At 41.6% G+C, this 24,296-nt stretch overlaps 1 protein-coding gene across 5 annotated transcripts in view; it reads right to left on the bottom strand.

Moving 5' to 3' along the window:
* Positions 1–1,303: 1,303 nt before the first annotated feature.
* UBE2E2 (ubiquitin conjugating enzyme E2 E2) overlaps positions 1,304–24,296 on the bottom strand; it is a 383,225-nt gene continuing 360,232 nt past the window's right edge. For 4 of the 5 annotated variants that reach the window (XR_014822495.1, XM_084987218.1, XM_021068634.2 and 1 more), the window contains one exon: positions 1,304–2,099. Coding sequence is in view for 4 of the 5 variants with exons in the window: in XM_084987218.1 (XP_084843344.1) it covers positions 2,002–2,099 (98 nt within the window). In the remaining variant the exon portion in view is untranslated. 5 annotated transcript variants of the gene reach the window in all.

Below are 24,296 nucleotides of genomic sequence, written 5' to 3'. Positions count from 1 at the left end.
ATGTTCCAGGCCCAAGGGCCTCGTCAGCCCCCTGGGGGAGCAGGGATGTGGGAGATGCATGCTGCTACAGGAGGTCCCCGGAGGCTGGTGTCAACCCCCAGAGTCCCCAGAGCTGATGTAGTTTAAAGAGCTACGTATGGCTAGGTCTCCTCCAGATTCCTCTGAGGACAGTCATGGGACTAGTTCAGGATACGGATGTGACTGATGGCTCGGGGCTCACACACCCGAGAGCCCTGTACAGAAGGGATGCTTGGAGTCTCCCGGTGGCGAGTTAAGGATCTGACGTTGTCACTACTGTGTCTTGGGTTGCTTGCTATGGGGTGGGTTTGATCCCTGGCCCGAGAACTTCCTCAGGCCACAGGCAAACCCCCTCCCCAAATCCTTAGGTACTTTGGTTTAAAGTAATATTTTCAATATTGAAACACATTTTCTCTAGGATTTCTTTTTAACCACTGAAAGACAAGAAAAACCACATCTCTGAATCAGATATTTAAAATGTTTCAGAGAAAGCTATTAAAGTTTGTCAGAAAGATATTAAAGTTTGTCAGAAATATTTAGAATTAAAGGACTTACATTTGTAAAGCTTATTATTGAGCAGTAAAGCTGTTCCTTAAATGAGACAAACGAAGCTGGATGGTGGGCTCGTAACTATAATTAGTGGAGGCAGGAGTTTCCAACATGCCTTTTAAAGCAAAGAACCCTGAGTATCAATCAGCATTTCAGTGTGGTTTTCAAGCTGCACCCCGCTGCAGTTTCCCCTGCCTCCTGTAGCTGCAAACCTAAAACTGCCTGAAGGTCAAAGCCAGACAGACATACTCTTGCCACTGACGGTGCTGATCGTGACTGACAGCAGCTGAGTTTACGTCTTCCATTAAAATTATGGAGAAAAAGACAAACTCCAAACTCAAGAGCAATCACTATAACAATCTTAAGAGGAAAAGAGGAGAGAAAAATAAATTCAAGAGTGGTTAGCACAGCTACGATCAGCTCAGACCTTACTTTCGCTAGAGCCTATTTTTGGAGTTGCATATTTTAACGGCTGCATAGCAAAGGTTGTAACAGAAAAGATGTCCGGCCAATATGCAAAACGAGAGTGATCTGAAACAACCATAAAATCATTAGGCTATTGACAGCTGGGGAAATTCCACATGGTAAGCAAGCAACTCAACTGCAAAGAAATATTAGAGGTTTGAGATGAAAAATACACTTGAATCTGTAATTGAGTCAGGGTCAGGCAAGCCCGGCTGGACGGTGGGCTCCGCCGGTCACCAGGATACAAAGCAAACGCCAGGTTACCAGAAGCGAGGTTATCAGCCACAGTGATTTATTGAGTGCTTTAATAATACAAGTGTACATCAACTGATCCACAGTCAAAAGTGGCAGGTCCCTAAGAAATTTACAAGCACTTTAAGTAAATCAAAATACATTATTATTTTGTTCATTCCAACAGTCTTCTGAGTGGGCACAGAAGGCTAGTGATAAACAGAGTCTCAGTAACGCACAGTGATTCTGATTGAAGCTTTTGTACAAAATCTTGTTCCCAGGAGCATGCGCCCGACAATAAAGACTTCAGTACAAAAAATTAACCCTAAGCACTACATTGAAGTAGAAACGAGATATAACTCTGAATTTGTGTTTTCCCGAAGATCACATAAAAGGAGAAAAGAAATCAAAATAAAATAAACAGCCCAAACCAAAAACCACACGGTAATACAAAGCTTTGTAAGAAAGCTCTTATTACAGATCCAACATCGTCTGCACTGAAAACGAAAGTTCCCATGCCCGCTGGGTGGGGGGGGGAAACATAACCAAATCTTTCAAGTTAATAGAAATTAAAAAGGGGGTAAAACGTGAAGGGTTGGGAAGGGAGAGCAAAGGAACAGGGTGGGGGGATGGATGACATTCCATCACAAAACGGTTCAAAATGTAATAAAAATAAGACAACCAGAGCCGAGGTCCAGGGCCCCGATGCACTTGGTGAGCATGCCCACGGGCCGGGCCCTATGTGGCGTACCGCTTGGTCCACTGTCTGGCCATCCGGTCGTGCTCCGCCCTGTTGGTCATGTACTGTGTGGCGATGCTGCCCACCAGCGGGTCAGCTGGAAAGGAAGCAGAGGCACGAGTCAGTCAACACCAGCACGGCTGCCTCTTCCCGGCAGGGAGGGAAAGGGGGCTGGAAAGCCGGTTCGGGGAGTGGGCAGAGAGGTGAGATGCTGCGCTCTGGCCTGGAACTACCTCACCCTGGCAGTGACCTGCGAATGACCTGCCCCCGACCACATCCCATCCCCGCTGCCCGAGCAGGACCTCCTGCGCTTTCCCAGACGCCCGGGTCCTGTCTCCCAACCATTCTCTCTCTGGCCCCAACACGCATCTCCTCTGCCTCCTCCTTTTGTTTTCAGGTAGATTCGTCTTTCACTGAGAAGGTGCGGGTGGGCTGTGGAGAGGGCTGCAGGGTCCTGGGTGAGATCCCCGAGGAGGAGGGAAGGCCCCGCTGGCTCCTTGACCTGGGTCATGCCCAGGCAGGGACCTCAGCCCCTAGCCCAGCAGCAGGTTAGTGAGAGCCAGGGACACAGGGAGAGAGGCTACTTCTCCTTTTTTTAATTATTGAAGTATAGCTTAGGTACAGTGGTATGTTAATTTCTGCCGTACTGCAAAGTGACTCAGCTCCCCCCTGCTCCCCCCACATATATATTCTGTTTCACATTCTTTGCCGTGATGATGTATCACAGGATGCTGAATACAGTCCCTGTGCTGTACCGCGGGGCCTAGTTATTTATCCATCCTATATGTAATGGTCTGTCAGAGGCTGCTTCTTTTTTTTCCTCTTTTTTTTCTGGCCACCCCTACAGCATGTGGAAGTCACTAGGCCAGGGATCAAACCTGCGCCACAGCAGTAACTCGAGCTGCTGCAGTGACAACGCTGGATCCTTAACCTGCTGTGCCACAGAACTCTCAGGAGAGGCTACTTCTGCCTCTAAATTTGGGACTATCAAAATCCACACAGCTTTCTACTGCAACAATACTGGTAGATGTTAACAATAGCTGCCTTACCTTGTCCTAAAACTTGTAATGTACTGGGGCTGAAAAAGAGGAAACTGCAGGGTAAGGAGGAGGTTGGCTGCCCTGGCAGAGCAGGGGCTGAGGCTGGGCCCTGAGGTGGCGCTCTTCAGGTGCAGGCTGCCTGGGAGAGGGCTCCACCCAGACGGGATCAAAGGTTAATGAAAACAATTCAAAGCAACTTTTTCGTTGCTTTTGGATATTTTTATATCTAATGTAGGTTTCTGGAGATCCCAGAATCCACCTGTTTCTCTCTGTTCTCTAATCCCACTTCTTCCCCAAGTTTTATTTCCAGTATTTTTGGTGTTGAGAGTTTGGGTGTATTAGAGCAAGTGGATATGAAGGAATCAAAAGGGAAAAGGAAAAAAATTAGCAAAAGCTAACGTTAACTATGAAAACATGGCGTTCCCGTTGTGGCTCAGTGGAAATGAACCTGACTAGCATCCATGAAGATGCAGGTTCGATTCCTAGCCTCGTTCAGTGGGTTAAGGATCTGGTGTGCTGTGAGCTGTGGTGTAGGTTGCAGATGTGGCTCAGATCTGGCGTTGCTGTGGCTCTGGTGGCTACAGCTCTGATTCCACCCCTAGCCTGGGAACCTCCATAGGCCTCTGGTGTCCCCCCCCCACCCCCCTCTGAAAAAAAGACAAAAAAGTAGGAAAAACAATGAAAACAGTAGGGAAAGAATATGGAAGTGTGCCTGTGGTCTAACACCACCCTGTAACTTGGAAAGATTCTGAGATTCCAGTAAGACTTTCATGGTCATACCTTCTGAATAATCAACATGTACCAGAAACACCACCTTTTCACGAGCTGCTGAGGGCTGTTTACAACAAAGCCTTTGAAAATCCTCCCAAGACTCTGGTAGCATTTCAACAAATCTTGCTTAAGTTTTCTTGGACTTGTGCTAAGCTTGCTGTCATTACTCTAGGGAGAGGGTGGTGTTTCACATTCTCTTACGTCACAAACATTAATAGATTACCTGGTAAATGGGTTTGTTCAGAACATCTGCCTCTCTGTCCACTCTTTGGGATTCCTGACCTTCCCTTACTCAAACAGTGATACTCCATCACCTAAAGCCACCCACCCAGGGGTCAAGCTGATTTAAACCAGCAGCAACGCAGGAAGACACAAAATACCTGGGTATTGACAAGATACTTCTACAAATTTTGTTGTTTTTCAGTTCAGACTAAGTAACGACCTTATGAGAATCGAACAACGGCCCAAGAGAGGGCTGAGTTGCATTTCTCTACCTTTGAAGAAAATTGTCTTATTTCAGGTTCTGAACTGCAAAGCCTGAGGGTGGAGCTTGGGTTACGGTCAACAGAGCTTATGGGCCACATCACTCAGGGCAGCTGCTGGGTTACACATGTTCTACCCCAGGGACATGCACTAAAGATCCCGCTACTTCCTAACTTAACTGGCTGAGGTAAAGGGCAGGCTTAGTGCCAGAAGAAGGACCAGGGACATTAATGTCCTCCCTCAAATCTATCCTTGGGAGAGTGGGCATACTGCTAGCAAGAGTCTGCTGCATCAGCTCAAAGGAGGGAGACAGACAGATGGACAATGAACGGAAGCCGTGGGCTGGGGAAAGCGCTAATACTATTTCAGTAGGGGCAGAGGGGGAAAACCCTCAAAAACAAGTTACCGTGCTGGGAAAATTGACATGTACTGTGCAGATTTTTTTTTATGCTTAAGTAATTAGTAAATTTCTTTCAGAGTTCCTCTTTACCTTTTCAAGTTTGACTTTTAAAAAAAGAAATATTTTCTCTACCTGCAAAACTACACATGCTAAATATAAAAGTAAATAATAATTTAAAAAACCACCTTTCACAATGCACTAGATAGAAAGTTGTAAGTGAAAACTCTGCAAATTCACTGAGAGAAGTACTGTTAACATTTTGACTTACATCTTTCCAGACTTCTAAACAATTTTAAAAAAGATCAGTCTACTTTTGTAATCTTTTAAAAAACTCACCATGTGGTGAATAACTTTTTAATATCAATAATTATACCCTACTTTATTATTTTTACTTTTTTTGGCTTTTTTAGGGCCACACTCGCAGTATATGGAGGTTCCCATGCTAGGGGTTGAATCGGAGCTACAGCTGCTGGCCTATACCACAGCCACAGAAACACAGGATCTGAGCCGTGTCTGTGACCTACACCACAGCTCATGGCAATGCCAGATCTTTAATCCACCGAGCAAGGCCAGGGATTGAACATGCAACCTCATGGTTCCTAGTCAGATTCGTTTCTGCTGTGCCACAATGGGAACTCCTGTTTTTACTTATTTTTTATTGAAGGAGAGTTGACTTAGATTACTATATTAGTTTCAGGTGTACATCATAGTAATTTGATATTTTTACAGATTATACTCCATACAAAGTTATGACAAAACATTGACTGTATTTCTTGTGCATCATTTTACATATTAATCCGAATTAATAATCAAGTTCCTATTTAAAGACATTTGGGTTCTTTCAATTTTTTTGCTTTATAAACAATGTTGCGAAGAACATTGTTGTGAAGAACATTATTGTGCATGTATCTTTGTAAATTTATACAAATCTCATTTAAAGTATAAATGAAGGAACAAAAGTATAAAATGAAGGAATTTAAAAATATGCGTTATCAAATTAAAAAAAAATTTTTTTTAAGGGCTGCACTTGCAGCATAAGGAAGTTTCCAGGCTAGGGGTCAAATTAGAGCTGCAGCTGCCAGCCTACACCACAGCCACGCAACACCAGATCCCAGCCACATCTGCAACCCACACAATAGCTTGTGGCAATGCCAGATCCTTAACCCACTGAGCAAGGCCAGGGATTTAACCTGTATCCTCACTGATACTAGTTGGGTTCTTAACCTGCTGAGCCACAATTTAAACTCTGATCAAATAATTCTTAAACATTAAAACGTTTTGCTGAATAGAATAAAGACTATAAGTAACTGAATGGAAAGTAGGCATTAAGCATGCAACCAATGACTGTCATGGTGAATTTAGTGGAATAAGACATTCTTTTGTAGCATACTTATAATTAAAAAAAATTTTAACTGAATATAGTTGATTTACAATGCTGAATTAGTTTCAGGTGTACAGTGAAGTGATTCAGTTATATATGTGTGTGTGTGAAGTGATTCAGTTATATATATATATATATATACACACACACATATATAAAATTTGTTTTCAGAATCTTTCCCCATATAGCTTATTATAGAATGTTGAGTGCTATACAGTGGGTCCTTGTTGGTTACCTATTATATATATATTTTATATTAGTGTGTTTATGTTACTCCCAAATTCCTAATTTATCTCCCCCCCACTTTCCTCTTTGATAATTATAAGATTTCTATGTTTGTGAGTCTGTTTCTATTTTGTAAATAAGTTCATTTGTGACACTTTTAAGACTCTACATATTACTGATATTATATGATATTTGTCTTTGACTTCACTCAGTATGATTATCTCTAGGTCCATCCATGTTGCTGCAAATAGCATCATTTCATTCTTTTTTATGGCTGCATCATATTCCAGCACACACACACACACACACACACACACACACACACACACACACACGAAGTATATTTATAATTATGACCTGAAGTAAGGTTGAATCATGTTAGAGGGTTTCACAGTTTCTGGATACAGTTATGCCAGGGATGAAATAATAGTCTCCAAACATAAATTACTCTACCTTCTTTCTTTAACAATTTCTTTTTAAAATAGAAGGAAAACTCCCCATAATTCTGGTTTCTAGATTGGTACTACTCTCTTAGGTATTTCTCAATCTTGAAGATAACCATCTATCAGTCTTCCTCTTCTTTACTAAGAGAAACCACAAAGTTCATTCGTGAATAATTGAAATTTAAGCCTCTTACATTTTCTGCCTTTGTTCAGCAGTTACCTGAATTTTTGATAAAAGGAGCATATTCTCTGCTCCTCTCACAGCACAGATGATTCTAAGTACTTGATTCTATTAGTAGTGTGGCATGTTTTAAGGGTGCTAGAGGTAGAGGTACAGGATTTACAGGGTGGTCAATGGGTGGGGGTGGGGTCCACAATACCCTCTATCACCTAGACTTCTAAGCCACATCACCTCATCTGTTTATAGAAATCATGCCATCATTTCTGCTTGCACAAATCATGGCGCATAGATTTTTGCTATGCAATAGTAGCGTGAATGGAAGGGTGAGACAGAAACATCACAGAAGGTGGGTGAGCTCCCCTGGGGACCCTGGAAGCTGAGAGGGTTCATGGCCCATCCAGAAAAGCAGGGAGACAGGATTAGGAATGAGTGGGGAAAGAAGCAGTTGGATGGTTAGAGGGAGTGGGAAGGACAGGTAGACAGGCTGGGCTGCCGAGTGATTCCACGTGCAAGCCCAAAGAACATTCTATCTTGGCTGGAAGGAGGTATGGGGGAAGTCGCATGGAAAATAACTTTTTTGACTCCTTTTTCTTAAGAAAACACATATGTTCTTAAAGAAACACAAACAAAGATGGCCCTGTATGTTAGAAAAGGGGATGGGCTCTGGGTTCAGACTGCCTGCCTTTGTAACTCAGCTCCACCTGTGACTGTGTTGTATCATGCAAAGGACTTAACTTCTCTGTGCCTCAGTTTCCTCAACTGCAAAATGAAGGCATTAATTGCATCTGCTCCACAGTTGGTAAGAATGAAATGAATAACTTATCAGGTACATATAAGATTTCTGCTCATTTTCAGAACAAAGACAGGCAAATGAGTATTTGTGTACATCTTTTAAAAAATATAAATCTGTCTGTCTTGAAGGCATTCTCTTCAGATAAAGTCCAAAGTCTTTAGCATGTACTTATTAGAGAAATGCAAATCAAGCCACTATGAGGTATCACTTCACAATGGTCAGAATGGCCATCATTAAAAAGTGTACACATAATAAAAGTTCCCGTCGTGGCTCAGCAGAAATGAATCTGACTAGTATCCATGAGGACGCAGGTTCAATCCCTGGTCCTGCTCAAGGGGTTAAGGATCTGATGTTGCCGTGAGCGGTGGTGTAGGTTGCAGATGTGACTTGGATCCTGTGTTGCTGTGGCTGTGGTGTAGGCTGGCAGCTGTAGCTCTGATTCGACCCCTAGCCTGGGAAACTCCATATGCCGTGGGGGTGTGGCCCTAAATAGCAAAAAAAAAAAAAAAAGGTCTACAAATAATAAATGATGAAAGGGTGGAGAAAAGGGAACCCTCCTACACTGTTTGCAGGAATGTAAATTAGTGTGGCCACTGTGCACTAATTTACAGTATGGACGTTCCTCAAAAAACTAAAAACAGAATAGCTATATGATCTAGCAATTCTACTACTGAGGATATATCCAGACAAAGCTATAATTTGAAAAGATACATGCCCCCCACTGTTCATAGTAGCACTATTTACAATAGCCAAGACATGGAAAAAGCCTAAATGTTCATCAACAGATGAATGGATAAAGAAGGAGTGGTGCGTATATACAATGGAATACTACTCGGCCATAAAAAAGAACAAAATAATGCTATTTGCAGCAACATGTATGGATCAAGAGATGACCACAGTAAGTCAGAAAGAGAAAGACAAATATCATATCACAGGTAGAATCTAAAATATGACATAAATGAACTTATCTAAGAAACAGAGACAGACTCACAGATCTGTCATCATCAAAAAGTCTACAATAGAGAATAGACTCATGGTTGCCAAGGGGGTGGGGCATGGGAGTGGGAGGGATGAACATTTTTTTAGCTGCTTACCAAGTTGCTGGAAGCTTTCCATGGATTCACCTTGTAATGAGAAATAGCTCATTTTTGCGTCTTTCATGGAACTTTTCTCCCATGGTTCGGTCTAGCCTAGTTTTACTTAAATATTTTATAAAATTAAAAGTAACTGATGCTCAGTATCCTAAGTTCAAATAGTAAAGAACAGTGTGTGATGGAAAAGACCCTCTTCCCTTCAATTTCCTTCATTTATTTATACCTTCCACCTCAAGGTAACCATTGTTAATAGTTTGATGCTCATCTCTAGACTTTTTATTTATATTTATTCATCATTATTTTCCATACCCCATAGCATGCATAAGTTCCCAGGCCAGTGACTGAAGCCATACCATAGCAGTGACCTGAGCCATAGCAGTGAAAATATTAGGTCCTTAACACATTTAGCCACCAGGGAACTCCTCTTTATTTATATTTAAACCAAATGGGAATCCCATGATAGACATTCCAGAACTTGCATTTTCCCCTGTATCAATAAATACACTGTAGTTGTACTTCTAAGATAATACAAATAGACCTAGCTCATTATTTATTTATTTATTTATTTTTTGTCTTTTTGCCATTTTTTTGGGCTGCTCCCGCAGCATATGGAGGTTCCCAGGCTAGGGGTCTAATCGGAGCTGTAGCCCCCGGCCTACGCCAGAGCCACAGCAACGCAGGATCCGAGCCACGTCTGCAACCCACACCACAGCTCACGGCAACACCGGATCATTAACCCACTGAGCAAGGGTAGGGACCGAACCCGCAACCTCATGGTTCCTAGTCGGATTCGTTAACCACTGCGCCACAAAGGGAACTCCCTCATTATTTTTTAATAATTATAGGGCATTCCTCTGTATAGTTATTCAGCATTCATTTTTCCATTTCCCCACCCATGCACATTTAGATTAGATTTGATTTCTTGCTATCAGAACTAGTATTATCATCTTGTACACAATCTTTGAGCACACATTTGAGTACTTCTGGAGGGTAGAGTCTTCTAGGTGACAGGGCTGGACCAGAGAGCACACGTTTAAACTTTTGGTAAATACAGCCAATGGTTCTTCAATAAAAGGATGTACAATTTACCCTGTTTTTGGACATTCTCACCAACACTGCATTACTGATCTTTTAAATTGTTTTTTGTCAAGCTAATGACAATAACGACAAAAATAAAAACCCAGTCATTGCTGAATCTGGATCTAACCTAATGCCTACTGTTCATCATCTGTATTTCTTCTCCTGTGATGTGTTTGTTCATGCCTTTTGTCCATTTTTTCCCTTACTAATAGGAAGGAGTACTTCATATATTATAAATATTGAGCATGCACTGAAGTTCAGCTCTGGCTTCAGTATTCAGCCAAAATTCCTTTAGTCTTCGGAGACTGAAAGACATATGTCTCCTCAGATGTTATTTCCAGCTTTACTGAACTTGGGGAGATCAAAGATGTATATAGGTTACCATCATATTTATAAGCATAAGACCATCGTTTGGACTTACTGCTAATATCTGAATACTGGTTTTTAAATATCGGTAAGCATGAGGAATGTAATTTGAGACTGAAAAATCTCTTCAGTCAAAGACAAAGGTTATGGAGTTCCCGTCGTGGCTCAGCGGAAACGAATCTGAGTAGTATCCATGAGGAAGTGGGTTTGTTCCCTGGCCTTGCTCAGTGGGTTAAGGATCTGGTGTTGCTGTGAGCTGTGGGGTACGTCTCAGACGTGGCTCGGTTCTGGTGGTGCTGTGGCTGTTTCATAGGCCAGCAGCTACAGCTCTGATTCAACCCCTAGCCTGGGAACCTCCATGTCCTGCAGATGCAGCCCTAAAAAGACGAGGAAAAAAGAAAAAAAAAAAAAAGACAAATGATATGACATATAAAGAGAAGATTTGGCACTATCTCCATATGTATTCATACACATATTCAAAGTGAGGTGGGTGAGCAGCTGTCTATGGGAAAAGGCTCCTGGCACAAAACAGGCCTTGATATTGTCCACTACAGATATTAATACGGACAGAAAAGGACTTGTAACAATCACGGCTGCTGGCAAAGAAAGCAACATGCCCAATGACTGTGCGAGGCAGGAAATGAATGTAAACATATTAGAGATAAAAATGTGAGGGCAGGAGTTCCCTGGTGGCGCAGTGGGTTAAGGGTCCAGCATTGTCACTGCTGGGCTGGGGTCATTGCTGTGGTGTGAGTTTGATCCCTGAACCAGGAACTTCCTCATGCCGTGGGTATGGCTAAACTCTTCTGTCTGCTTCTTAAATATTCAGCAGACATTGTTTTTAAGCACGGCACACACCTGCAGTTTGTGGGGAGACTTCAAGGATACTGCATTGTGATCACCATCAGCCACATCTTTAGATCTAGGAGTTGAGGAGTTAACCTTTTTGTCACCATTAGAGAAAAAGGAAAACTTATCGATCTGACAGCAAAATGTCCACTAATAGTAACCCACACTGACACACACAGCCAAAGGCATTCATGCTTTTTATCAGGCAAAACCATCTATATAAATCTTGCTAATGTGCAGAGGAACCATCTATCAGCTGGCAGTGCCGAGAAATTATACTGCTACATCATCATGACAAACTTTAAAAACATATCTAATTTTTCAATATAATGTTACAGTATTAAGACTTAAGTTCTTAAAATTTCATACTTCTTCCTGTATCTCACAAGATCATTTAATGGGGGGAACATTCAGCCTTGTCTTAGGCTGTTCATTGATTTTTAACATTGGCTGTTCAGTATTCAGCCAAAATAAATTCAGTGTACCTCTAAGGATACCCCTTTATCTATTACACATGGAGGAAATATTTTCTCCCAATCATTTGTCCTTTAACCTAGTTTATGTCTCTTGCCATTATAAGCTGAGAGTTTTCAAGTAGATAATTAAATAAGGCAATCTCTTCTTAATATTTTTTTTCTTTATTGCTTTTTAGGGCTGCAGGTACAGCATATGGAAGTTCCCAGGCTAGGGGTCCAATCAGAGATGCAGCTGCCAGCCTACACCACAGCCACAGCCACACCAGATCTGAGCTGTGTCTGTGACATTACACCACAGCTCACGGCAACACAGGATCATTAACCCACTGAGCGAGGCCAGGGATCGAACCCACATTCTCATGGATAGTAGTCAGGCTGTTACTGCTGAGCCACAATGGGAATTTCCTCTCCTTAGTATTTTTTAGTGTGATGTCATGCTTAGTGACAAAGGCCTTCTCCATTCATGCCAGTGTTTTAGAAACATTCTCCTATATTTACATAGAGTCACCACCTGTGAAATGCTACCTTTATCACACGCAGGATGCCTATATCTGGACCTGATTCTGTATTTGATATTCTTTCATTAGATTAATATGTCTTTTGCCTTATTTATCTTCCTGTGTTTTCTTGCTATAGTGTTTTTTTTTTTTCTGTTATTTTTATTTTTTTGCTTCTTAGGGCCTCACCTGCAGCTTTAGCCTATGGAAGTTCCCAGGCTAGGGGTTGAATTGGAGCTACAGCTGCCGGCCTTCATCACAGCCTCAGCAACTCGGGGGATCTGAGCTGAATCTGCAACCTGCACCACAGCTCATGACAACACTAGATCCTTAATCCACTGAGTGAGGCCAGGGACTGAACCCACAACCTCATGGTTACTAGACGGATTTGTTTCTACTGAGTTACTTTGGGAACTCCTCTTGCTATAGTTTTATAGTGTGTTTGATATCTGGTAAAATAATTTCTCACCCTTGCCCATTTCTTTCCTTCACTAAGATTTTATTTGGAGAACTATAATCTTGAAGAGGCTAAGACTTAGATCAATTAAAGATATTTTACTCCAGGGGTATAGAAGGAATTCCACTTCTCTTTGAAGAATGTTATCAAGCTTTAGGAATATCTGAATTCCTCAGGGTCTACTAATTAAAAATCAAGTGAGTAGGACAAAGTTAAGGTTTTTGTATTTTGGAATGTGGGAAAACCAGAATATAATTATTAATTGTAGGCATTACCCAGACCAGAAAAAATGTTAAGTACCCTGAAAAGACAAAAACACACACATATACGCACATACACATCATGAAGTGATTTAGGGAGAAAACGATCATGTCTATGAGTTAAACCAAATTGTGGACATTTTTCAACCAGAATTAAATTTGAGAATGCTAAATAAAACTGCATACAAGTTTAGCCACAGAGGTTGTTACCCCAGAGTTAATAACCAGTGATGTTGAAAGAGAGAGAGATTGAGTACTCTACCTTCTGAAGAGACATTAATACCTTCCCTAGGCCTGAGAGAAGGTGAGCTGGCTTTGACAGCCCCAGAAGTCCACCAGAAAGTGTGGAGAGGAGAGGATGGGGTTGTAGGCACAATGAGCTACCCGGGCAGAGTGTGGAGTGTGGTGTATGCAGGACTCAGTCTCCCTGTCTCCTCTCCCCCACTGCCACCAAAACGGGGAGAAGATGACTTTTTCCTCTTAGTTTTAGGGAAGAACAAATCTGACTCCCTATTAGATCTGTTTCTTTTACTTTAACCTTTGTGTTCCATTGCTTTTGCTTAGTTAAGAATGTTGCCTATAGCCTGAAACATACAGGACAGCCCATTCTCAAGGCTTTGAACCTTTAAGGAGATAACACCAATATTCACATATAGAGAAAAAGTTGCAGAACAGATAATAACATTTGTCTTATTGAAGGTTTACAGAAATAGCCTGACCTGACCTATGTGGACAGCTGCAAGAACAAAGGATTCCAACATGAAGGAGTTTGCAATGACCAGTCACATCTGTCCCTGTTCCTCACCTTGCCTTTAAAGGTGCTTTACTGAACCCCTGGGGGGACTTCAGGGTTTTTTTGGGTATGAGCCACTCGTCTCCTGGCTTGGCCCTGCACACCAACTTGGAACTTGTGTTTGGAGGGAATCAAGAGACTCACTGGTGAAGACTGGGGGTGCTTGTGAGAAGAAGGCTCTGGAGTGCTGTCCCGGGCTGGAGCTTCAAGGCAGTAACCTGCTGAGAGCTGAGTGCAGAGACGGAGCACCAAGGCGGTGGTCTCCACCACCTCTGCATCTCATTAGGAGGCATCACCCCAGGGAGCTGGGAGGATCTTCAGAGGACTCTGTGTGGGCTGTGTGGGCAGGCAGTGGTATTCTGGAGGCAGGTGGTCGGCCAATTTTAAAATTTTTAGAAACTGAAACATAGCCATTCTCAAAAATTAAATGAAATAAAGTTACAATTAAATAATTTATAAACAAAGGTAACCAATACTGAAAACCTATCATTTCTTATTTTCCCACTATCATTATTTATCCTCATAGTTTTTCAAAATGTCTATTCTATCCATATGGTGGAAAAACACGGCATGTGGCCACACATCTTGTCCCAATTACTTACTCAGGAAGGTCATGTAAGTAGCTTGAAATCTGAAAACCCTATAAATTAGGGCTTGATTTACTGTTTTGTTGACTGTCTGTAGTTAAAAAGTGATGGGAGAAAATGCTAATAGTGCAGATTAAAATTAAGAGTGTCTAGAGCCTTACACTGTGAATAGCATAAAAACAGGAGGATATATTCTTCCAGCTATTGAAGAAGCTGAAAGAATGAAACTATTATCTGATTCAGAAAGAAGCTGCTCATGACACTAACAAGTGAAGTTGACATCCTTCCTCTTTGTTTCACTTTTGCCTTAGTTCTTAGAGGAATATATCACCCACCACTCATGTCAGAACCAGACTCATTTGTCAGTTACAGCTGCAGAAGTCACTGGAAGTCTTCTGGGAGAATCAACTGGCTCCATGCAATAAGCATTAAAGAGTACTATATGTTGTATTATCTGTAAATCATGTGCTACACATTGTCTACATCGGTAAAACATACAATAAATGTGTGTAGGCACATATACACAGAACGCCACCCACTGCTGCCCCCGCCTTGTTAGAAAGTTTCTGGTACCCAGGGGGCAGGGCTCAGCTGTGGAAGTTGAGCCAGGGTGGGGTCTTCCACATCATGGAATGGGAAGGGAGTTCTCTGGACTACCCCCTGTCATGTAGCATTTTGACACTTGTCACCCAGAGGGCACGAATGGCAAGATGGTGCTTGTCTAAGAAGCAAGAAATGAGGTGAAGGGATGCTGCTCTCCTCCATCATCCGGCCCCACAGCCTAGGAGGCAGGCCTTAGAAAGGGAGAAAAGAGGTGTCTGACAACCAGCCCATGCCCCAGCCACCCTGATGACGTGGAAAGAGGAAATTAGATTTAAGTCAATATGAGATAGTTTAAAAATGGACCAGACTGACCTTCTATTAACTGAAATTGACCTGAATACTGCTAAATATTGTTAAGAGGTAGAAAAGCAAAATTCAAGAAAATGTGGCCTAAGGCAATGACTAGAGAAAATTAAACCCATTCCATTTGAAAGCCCCCTGCGTTGAGACGGCCTGATAAACAATACAAAGACACTGGCTATAACCTAAAAATACTGTTGATAAAATATTTTTAAAAATGTAAAAACGTGTCCTATCAGCCTACACAGCAGTACTATGTACACTAAATCAATGTGTGTTTTGAAATATAAAGCATTCTGTTAGAATGGACTCATCCACAGAACAGCACAGACAGTGCATCCCTACTGAGAAGCTACTGGATTGCAATTCCAGGCTTAGTAAAGTAACGCACTCTCAGAAAATATCCGTGTAGTACCGGACTTAAGAGACCAGAGATTCACATACTTCCCCAAAATACCTCTGCAACAAGCTGTGGCTGCAGCAGGTAGGAAGGAAAGACTCAAAGGTGCCAAAATATCGAAGGTAGATTTTTTTTGTTTTGTTTTTTTAAGGCTGAATTCATGGCATATGGAAGTTCCCAGGCTAGGGGTGGAATCAAAGCTGTAGCTGCCAGCCTACGCCACAGCCACAGCAATGTCAGAGCCAGATGCCAGCTGTGTCTGTGACCTATACTACAGCTCACGGTAATGCTGGATCCTTAAACCACCGAGTAAGGCCAGGGATCGAAGCTACATCTTCATGGATATCAGTCGGGTTTGTTACCGCTGAGCCACAACGGTAACTCCATGTTAGCTCTATAATTAGCTTTCTAAGGAACTTCCATAGAGGCTGTACCAATTAACATTCCCATCAACAGTGTAAGAGGGTTCTTTCTGCTCCATACCTTCTCTGGCATTTGTTATCTGTAGGCTTTTTAATGACAGTTATTCTGACCAGTGTGAGGTGGTACTTCCTTGTAGTTTTGATTTGCATTTCTCTAATAATTAGTGATGTTGAGCACCTTTGCATGTCCCTATTGGCCATCTGTCTGTCATTTTTGGAGAAATGTCCATTTAGGTCTTCTGCTCACTTTTCAATTGGATTGTTCATTCTTCCATTGTTGAGTGGTATGAGTTGTTTTTATATTTTAGAGATTAAACCCTTGGGTGCAGTATTTGCAAATATTTTCCACCATTCCACAGGTTGTCTTTTTGTTTTGTTTATGGTTTTCTTTGCTATGCAAAAGCTTTTAAGTTTGATAAGGTCCCTTTTGTTTATTTTTGCTTTTATTGCCTTGGAAGGATGACCTAAGAAAACACTGGTATGATTTATGTTAGAGAATGTTCTTCCTATGCTCTCTTCTGGGAGTTTGTTTTATGGTGTCTTATATTTAAGTATTTAATTCATTTTGAGTTTATTTTTGTGTATGGTGTCAGGGAGTGTTCTAACTTCACTGATTTACATGTGGCTGTCTAGCTTTCCCAACACCACTTACTTAAGAGACTTTCCCATTGTATGTTAAAGATTAATAGGTGTGTAGGTTGGTGTCTGGGCTCACTATTCTGTTCCATTGTTCCATGTCTATTTTTGTGCCAGTACCACCACACTGTTTTGATTATGGTAGCTTTGTAGTATAGTCTGAATTGTTAAAAGATTGTTATATTTCATCTCTATTCAGTTGTTCCCTGTGTATTGGCATCTTGCTTCAACTTAAACCTCCTTTATTTTAACCCCTTGGGCAACTAGACCAAACTTTTTCTAGATATTGCTTCTCCCCTACTTCTTCTCCAGGTCTATTTCTAGGATTTAAACTCTTACTGTATCCTGATCAGGTAAAGAACCATGTCAAACAAATTGTAGTATGTTGTAGGTGTTAATTGTGAACTTTGTTTTCCGTTTTTTTGCCAGCAGAAAATGAGAGGACTGGGTACTATAAACTGCCTAAATAATATTCACTGATCTTAGAATGCACCCTTCCTTCTTGCTCACTAAGGCTGGCCTGGAAATTTGTGGGAGACCAGGCACAGCAAGTTCACACAGTCACTAGTGATGCTGTCAGAGCAATTAGGAAACCAAATCCTGGGGATTCTGATTCCTAAAGAGCTTTTGGCCCTTCCCCTCTTCTACCTCTTCACAGCTTCTGTCATCTTACCTGGACCTTCAAAATACCTTCCTGAATGTTTCCTGTCTTCAGTCTTTCCACTCCCAAATGAACTAAGCTTTAGTCTCTAAAGACACAAGGTCTTTATTTTATCTTATTTTATTTATTTGTTTTTGCTTTTTAGGTAGGGCCTTCTTACCTGAGGCATGTGGAGGTTCTCAGGCTAAGGGGTGAATTGGAGCTGTAGCTGCTGGCCTACACCACAGCCACAGCAACGCCAGATCTGAGCTGTGTCTGCGACCTACGCCACAGCTCATGGCAACGCCAGATCCTTAACCCACTGAGTGAGGCCAGGATCGAATCTGCATCTCATGGATGCTAGTAAGATTAGTTTCCACAGAGCTAAGACAAGAACTCCAAGGTCCTTATTTTAAAACCTTCCACTTCCCACTCACCCTTCTCCTCTGCTATGAGATCCCTGATGGCAAGGCCAACGATGCATAAAGATGTTGTTTTTAGCCAGTAAACTCCTTGATGTCCCAGATGTTTTTCAACCCATTAAATTATTTTCTCAATATCTTAATCATACTTTTATCTTCAATAGTGGCTGCTCTAATGTTTTGCCCTCTTCTTTAGTCCTTACTGTTTCTGAATGAAATAGAAATTTTCAAAAGAGGCAAACAGGTGAGAGAACACTACAACATAGAATAGTGGGAAATTATTGTTCACAAGGGAAGATTTTTGACGAAAAACTTAATGCTAAGTGTAAAGTGCTGACCCTTGTATTAAAACAATGCATCAATATGAAGTGGTTTCCATGTTCACAGCTTTATGAGCAATGACTCCTGAAAAACAACTGGGTCAGTCCACACTGGCATTTCTAGTCTTCCCTAGGGATGCCAATCTCTGAGGACGGAAGACAATAGGAGCCACTGATTTCAGGAGGGGGTGCTCTTAAAACAGAAAAGAGGGAAGGAAAGAGGTGGTGGGTGGAAGCATTTATCAAAGTAACTGTGTACAAATTATCTCCACCAAAATAATGCGGAACCATTTAGGAGAATCACCTTGTCCCAGGTGTGAAAGGGGGAAAAAGATCAAATTGCCCATTGTAGGATTTTTCTAATCCACATTTTAAACCCTTTCAGAGTTAAGCCGACTTCTCTGGAGTCAGAGGACCCATTACCTCCAGTGGAAACCCCAGCTCTCTGCTTGCTGCTGCTTCCTTAAGGCTTGGGTTACTCCTAACAAGCCCTGTTGCACTGGCCTCTGTAACCTGCTGACCTTTCTCACCTGGACAACGTTTCTTAGAATGGCTGAAGGCCTCTCTCACCTTAAAAAAATGTCTTTTGGGATGAGGACATACAACAGAACTCTCCAATGTTCACGTTTTTCACGAGAGGGCAGTACTTTCAAAACTGGGCCTCTCTCCGACTCCACAGCAACTTGGGAAAGCAGGGGAGATCCAGCTTGTACGTGGGTGCCTTCCTCTCCATTTGACTAATTCCCTAAAGTATTTAATTCCCGTTCCTGACACAGATCTTTCTCTCTCTGAGGAAATGATCGTATATATCTGATCTCAAGGTGACTGTCACCCAGTGGGTTATCTTTTTTTTTTTTTGTCTTTTTGTCTTTTTGTTGTTGTTGTTGTTGTTATTGTTGCTATTTCTTGGGCCGTTCCCAGGGTAGGGGTTGAATCGGAGCTGTAGCCACCGGCCTATGCCAGAGCCACAGCAACGCGGGATCCGAGCCGCGTCTGCAACCTACAGACGGATCGTTAACCCACTGAGCAAGGGCAGGGACCGAACCCGCAACCTCATTGTTCCTAGTTGGATTCGTTAACCACTGCGCCATGACGGGAACTCCCCCAGTGGGTTATCTTTTCCAGAGTTATGTATGTTTTCTTTTCCTTTTTATGGCCGCACTCACAGCAAATAGAAGTTCCCAGGCTAGGGGTTGAACTGGAGCTGTAGCTGCCAGCCTACACCATAGCCTCAGCCACACTGGATCTGCACTGCGTCTTCAACCTAATCTGCAGCATGCGGGATCCTTAACCCACTGAGCAAGCTCAGGGATCAAACCTGCATCCTCTAGAACTATGCTGGGTTTTTAACCTGTTGTGCCATAAGGGGAGCACTGGTATGTACATTTGCAAAGAGAGCTATGGAGACCACATTCGCACAAAGATAGGAAACTAACACAAAATAAATGGAACAAAGGAGTGTATGTGTAATTTAGTTCTGCTTTCTGACTAGGAGGTATTTGGGGTGCTTCAAATCACATAGCTGAAAGCCACCACCCCCTCTGCCACTCTAAGGCACCCAGCACCGTGTGTAATACACAAACGTATCTTTGCTGGCCCCTTCTCATAAGCCTGGTTTTGATGATTACTTCTTAAATAGCTAGCTGCACTAGTCATTCTTCGTGAAAATTGGACCCTCATTGATGTTTTAGCTTTGCAAATGACACTGTAACATTCATATTCTGTTGCTTTAATTCTTTCTCCAGGATACATCATTAAAAGTGAGGAACTAGGTGGGAGAAAGCTGGCTTCTTGGCTGTGGTCCTGCAGACCATGAATGGGCAGGAGAGACAATGCTTCCTACCCTATGGAGGATGCTCACAGGAGCACACCTGCAGGGGCTGTAACCCACCACCACGTTTATTCAAGACCACTTAAACCATGGGATTCTTTTCGGAAACTGAAAGGCAGTCTTGATTCAGCATGAAATGCGACATGCTGAAGCCCTAATTTTCAAATGCTTGTATCAGGGGCTTGGTCACAGGCTCTCAGAGGCACCACCTCATTTAGAGTTATTTTCTGGAGGCTAAATTTTGGTTAAAATTGAATCTGGTAACAAGCAGTAAATTACACAACTGTATTTAAATTCTAAAATAGTTACTTTTACAGCAGCTTTATAAAGTTTAGTTTACCCTCTTGCCCCGAAAGATTTAATGAATGCTTAAAAGAGTTCCACCTATTTTTCTATAATTGGCTACATTTGTTTTCAGTGTAAATATGCTGACTAGATTTGCAGAGTGATTATATGTCTAGAGCCAGTTTTTTTTTGGGGGGGTGGGGAGACAATAGACCCACTGCTCCTAAATGAGAATGTACTTACATCTGCATGAACAACCATATTTCCACTTGCAAATTAGGTACCATTTGTACCTATAATGTTTTCCTTGTTTAAATAACCATTCTCTCTCTCTCACACACACACACACTATGTGATTGCTTTTAAGAATGATAATAACAAATACATATTTTTAAAGGTTAAATCAACTCTTTAGCTTTGTTAAGTTTTGGTCCATTTTGTCAGAGGCCATTAAACAAATTTTTGGCACTGACATACACTATATTGTCTTACTTAGGTTTAAAAAAAAACGAACAAGGGAGTTCCTGTCATGGTTCTGTGGAAATGAATCTGACGAGTATCCACGAGGACACAGGTTCTATCCCTAGCTTCACTCAGTGGGTTAAGGATCAGGCATTGCTTTGAGCTGTGGTGTAGGTCGAAGACACGGCTCGGATCCTGAGTTGCTGTGGTGTCGAGTTGTTGTGTACTGTAGCTACAGCTCCTATTTGACTCCTAGCCTGGGAACCTCCATATACTGAGAGTGCGGCACTGAAAAGACAAAAAATTAAAAAAGTAACAAAAATAAAATATACAGACTTATGGAAAATACACCTCAGTGACTATCTGTGCACATAAAACTGATAGAATGGATGTCCCTTTTATCTATTTACCAATATTTTCCTCATAGAATATTTCTAGTGAGGATTCTTGCTTATATCTCTTATTAATTTAAAATTTATTGAATTCTTCAAAAATTTTTTTTATTTTTCTAGATAAAACACACAGTTAAGAGCTTCAAAGAGAAAAGCATAAGAGAAAATAATATGAAGTTCTCAGAACACCAGGAGAGATGTCCAGCTCCATATTAATAAACACGAAGGAGGGGGGAGATGGGGGACGGGCGGGGGGGGGAATCTTGAGACAGAACAGCCTCCAGGCCTGAGTGAGAACACACCTACTCTCTGCACAAACTATGTCTGTATTTTTACTTGCAAATTAGGTCCTATAGGGCTTTACATATTTAAATTAGGATAATCACCCAATTCCGTAATAAATGAAAATAATCTTGGAGAACTAATGCTAGAAAGATAATAAGAGAATAAGGCATTAACATTTAACTTAGAGGTTATTTCTAAGGTATGTGATACCAAGCCATCTGGCATCAACTCATATTAAATATTTTAACAGGCTTTAAACCTCTTATTGGAATGAAGAAGTCCATGTTAGTGTCCTTAACTCAACACGGTTCCCCCCACCCCTACCCTCCCCGCAAAGCAAGAATGTATAAATCCCTCAAGGCAGGACAGATGGGGCTGCTGGTATTGGTTAAATATGACTACCTCTTATTTAAATTTTGTTTAAAATCGGAAATGAAAATTAGCTTAGTAATTTAAATCTATTTCTCATTTGTACTAAGTTCAAATCTCTAGTACATGATACCTGACCCAGAAAGGCCCCCAGGTCCTCTAGCGCTGGGGTGACAGGTCATGGTTAAGGTTGATTACAGGGCAGAAAAACAAATGTTTAATGTCTTCCATGCCCAGTGGCTCTCTGGCACAGCCGCTCCCGGGAGTGATGTTAAAGGCTTAATCAAATGCACTTGGTTCCTTAGATGGTGGGTGCATGGCTGTACTAACAAGCCAGTCCACAGTCTAGAATCAAGTTATAAACCCCACGAAAAAGGAATAACTGTTTCTTGAGGGACAAGGTAAGATTAATAAAACTTGGTGCTTAATTTCATTAGCTGCTTCTATTTAACCTGTCAGAACTGAAGTCAGCAAAGCTGCAGTAGATTCAGCCCAAACCTACAGTAAGTCATCACACTATATGCTCGTGTGGAGACCTCAGATTTTTTTTTTTTGCTTTTGGGGTCTGCACCTGAGGCATATGGAGGTTTCCAGGCTAGGGGTCTAATAGGAGCTACAGCTGCTGGCCTACGCCACAGCTCACGACAACGCTGGATCTTTAACCCACTGAGCGAGGCCAGGGATCGAATCCGCAACCTCATGGTTCCCAGTCAGATTTGTTTCCACTGTACCACGACGGGAACTCTGAGACCTCAGATTTCTGATGGTTTATTTGACCAATGGCATTTGAATTTCTTAGGAAGTGGTACTTAACTTTTCATGGGAATGAGGGCATCTATAAAAATGTGGTTTTATGGGCAATAAATAGGTGAGCAGACTTCAGTGAAAAGAGGTACCGAAACAGGCAAAACAAGATGCTCGTTGTGGACGGGCTATACTCAGCTGATGGAGGTGAGGAAACTAACATATTCAAAAAGTTGGTACCTGTCATCCTTCCCATCTACCTACTCATCCTACAAGTCAGATTAAGGATGGCATTCTATGTACTAAACACAAGTGAGTCCACTTTAGGGAAAATCTGCCGATGGGCTGGTGCCCTGAACTGCCTTTTCTTGGAGGCTATTTGATTTCAGAATGGTCCAAACATCAGTCTGGACTCACTTACCAGACTTGCTTTTAAATAAGCCTGAGACTTAGGCATCAAACTGAAAGCATGCATGGATATACTTACAGATCCTGACTGTGCATATGTGTCTGTGGTATAAAAGTGTGAGGCAGAGGAGCTGCAATACTAAAGCAAAACACTGTTTGCATACTTGCATCTATCTGGGCTTTCATCCTTTACTCAGAGAATAAAAGCTATTAAGTAAGCAGTGTACTTTTGAGATCTGAGAATGAATGTGCAGATCAGACATGGTGAGTCTGAGACTAGCCTGAAGTCATGGTGAAGTACTTAGGCAGCTGGGTTTTGTCAGGGCATCAAGCTGTTAGTGGCTTTGGAGGACATATCTTATTAGGCGGAACCAGTTCTTGCCCAGCTACTATTGTTGACATGCTTTTGATAAGACGATCTATAAAATGACCTTCAAGGGATATCACCCAAGAGAACAACAATGAGAAATGCAGCAAGACAGCCATTTTGACAGGCTCCGCTCACACATAGGCTGACCTACTGTGTCGATGTCAAGAGAAACAAAAAGTTGAATTGACTTTCTAATGGAATTTGTCAGATCCCTATAAACGCCAAGGAAGGCTACTTAAGCCTCTAGTTTGCAGACTAGAGGGTGGAGAAGTACAGTGACAGACTAACTTGCTAATAAATTGAGAACTTTGAAAAAAGTTATAGATGAGGTCTGCTATGCTCTTTGTCTTTGGAAAATTGAGTGATGAGGAAGTTGAGTCTCATCAACTATGTGAACTACATAACTGATAGGTAAAGAAAGGAATGATTTTACAGAACACAGCAATTCTGTTTGTGCTATTTCAGAGTCAGAGAATGTTAACATTTGTTTTAAAATTGTTAGGATTTTTATGACTTAATTTAAAGTATAAATTTTGATGGCAGAGAGGAAGAAATGCTAGATTCCTGAGATAGACATGGCTAGAGTCATCTAAGCAGCATAATGGATTAAATTCTCAGGTAAGTGTGCATTGCATATTTTAAAGGTAAATCTTTAACGTCATGTAAAACAATGAATGTACGTAATACTGGTTTTATCTTAAATCTAGGATCAGCTGGTTTTTAACACTGACACAATATCAACAATTCTAATTTGCTTTCTTTCCATGTTTATTTTTGAGCCTTGTCTTGTCTGGTACAGCTTTCAGAAAGCCTTCTGATGTCTAAAAACTTTCAAAGAACTATTGTCAATGATTGGAAAAAAAAAAAAAAAAAAAAGAATAGAACCGAGGCATTTAGAAAACCAAACCTTTTCCTTCAGAAACAAATGTCCAATTCTGAATGGTTAATGCACAATCCACTTTAAGAGCTATGTCAGTTTGTTCATGTGAATGGGTGATTAAAAAACACTGACCAAAACAAAGGCCCCATGGTTGTGGTGACCAGCATCCTGAGGTACCGGGAAGTACAATGACTGATCTGTGATGGGAAACTGCTTTACTCCATGCCCATAAATTGTGCTGCTTTGCAGTTACCCCCTTTTTTCCCCTAAAAGGGTTATAAATATAACATTTCTAATACTATTGCTGCTGTTGCTTTTTTCCCCCTCACAATTACCAGGTCTGTTTATC

This window comes from Sus scrofa, chromosome 13, assembly GCF_054392235.1.
Source record: "Sus scrofa isolate SSC_HxYL_T2T_F1_AM1 chromosome 13, Sscrofa_HxYL_maternal_Yorkshire_Landrace_v2.0, whole genome shotgun sequence".
NCBI lineage: Eukaryota > Metazoa > Chordata > Mammalia > Artiodactyla > Suidae > Sus > Sus scrofa.
This window is presented reverse-complemented; position numbering and strand designations above follow the sequence as displayed.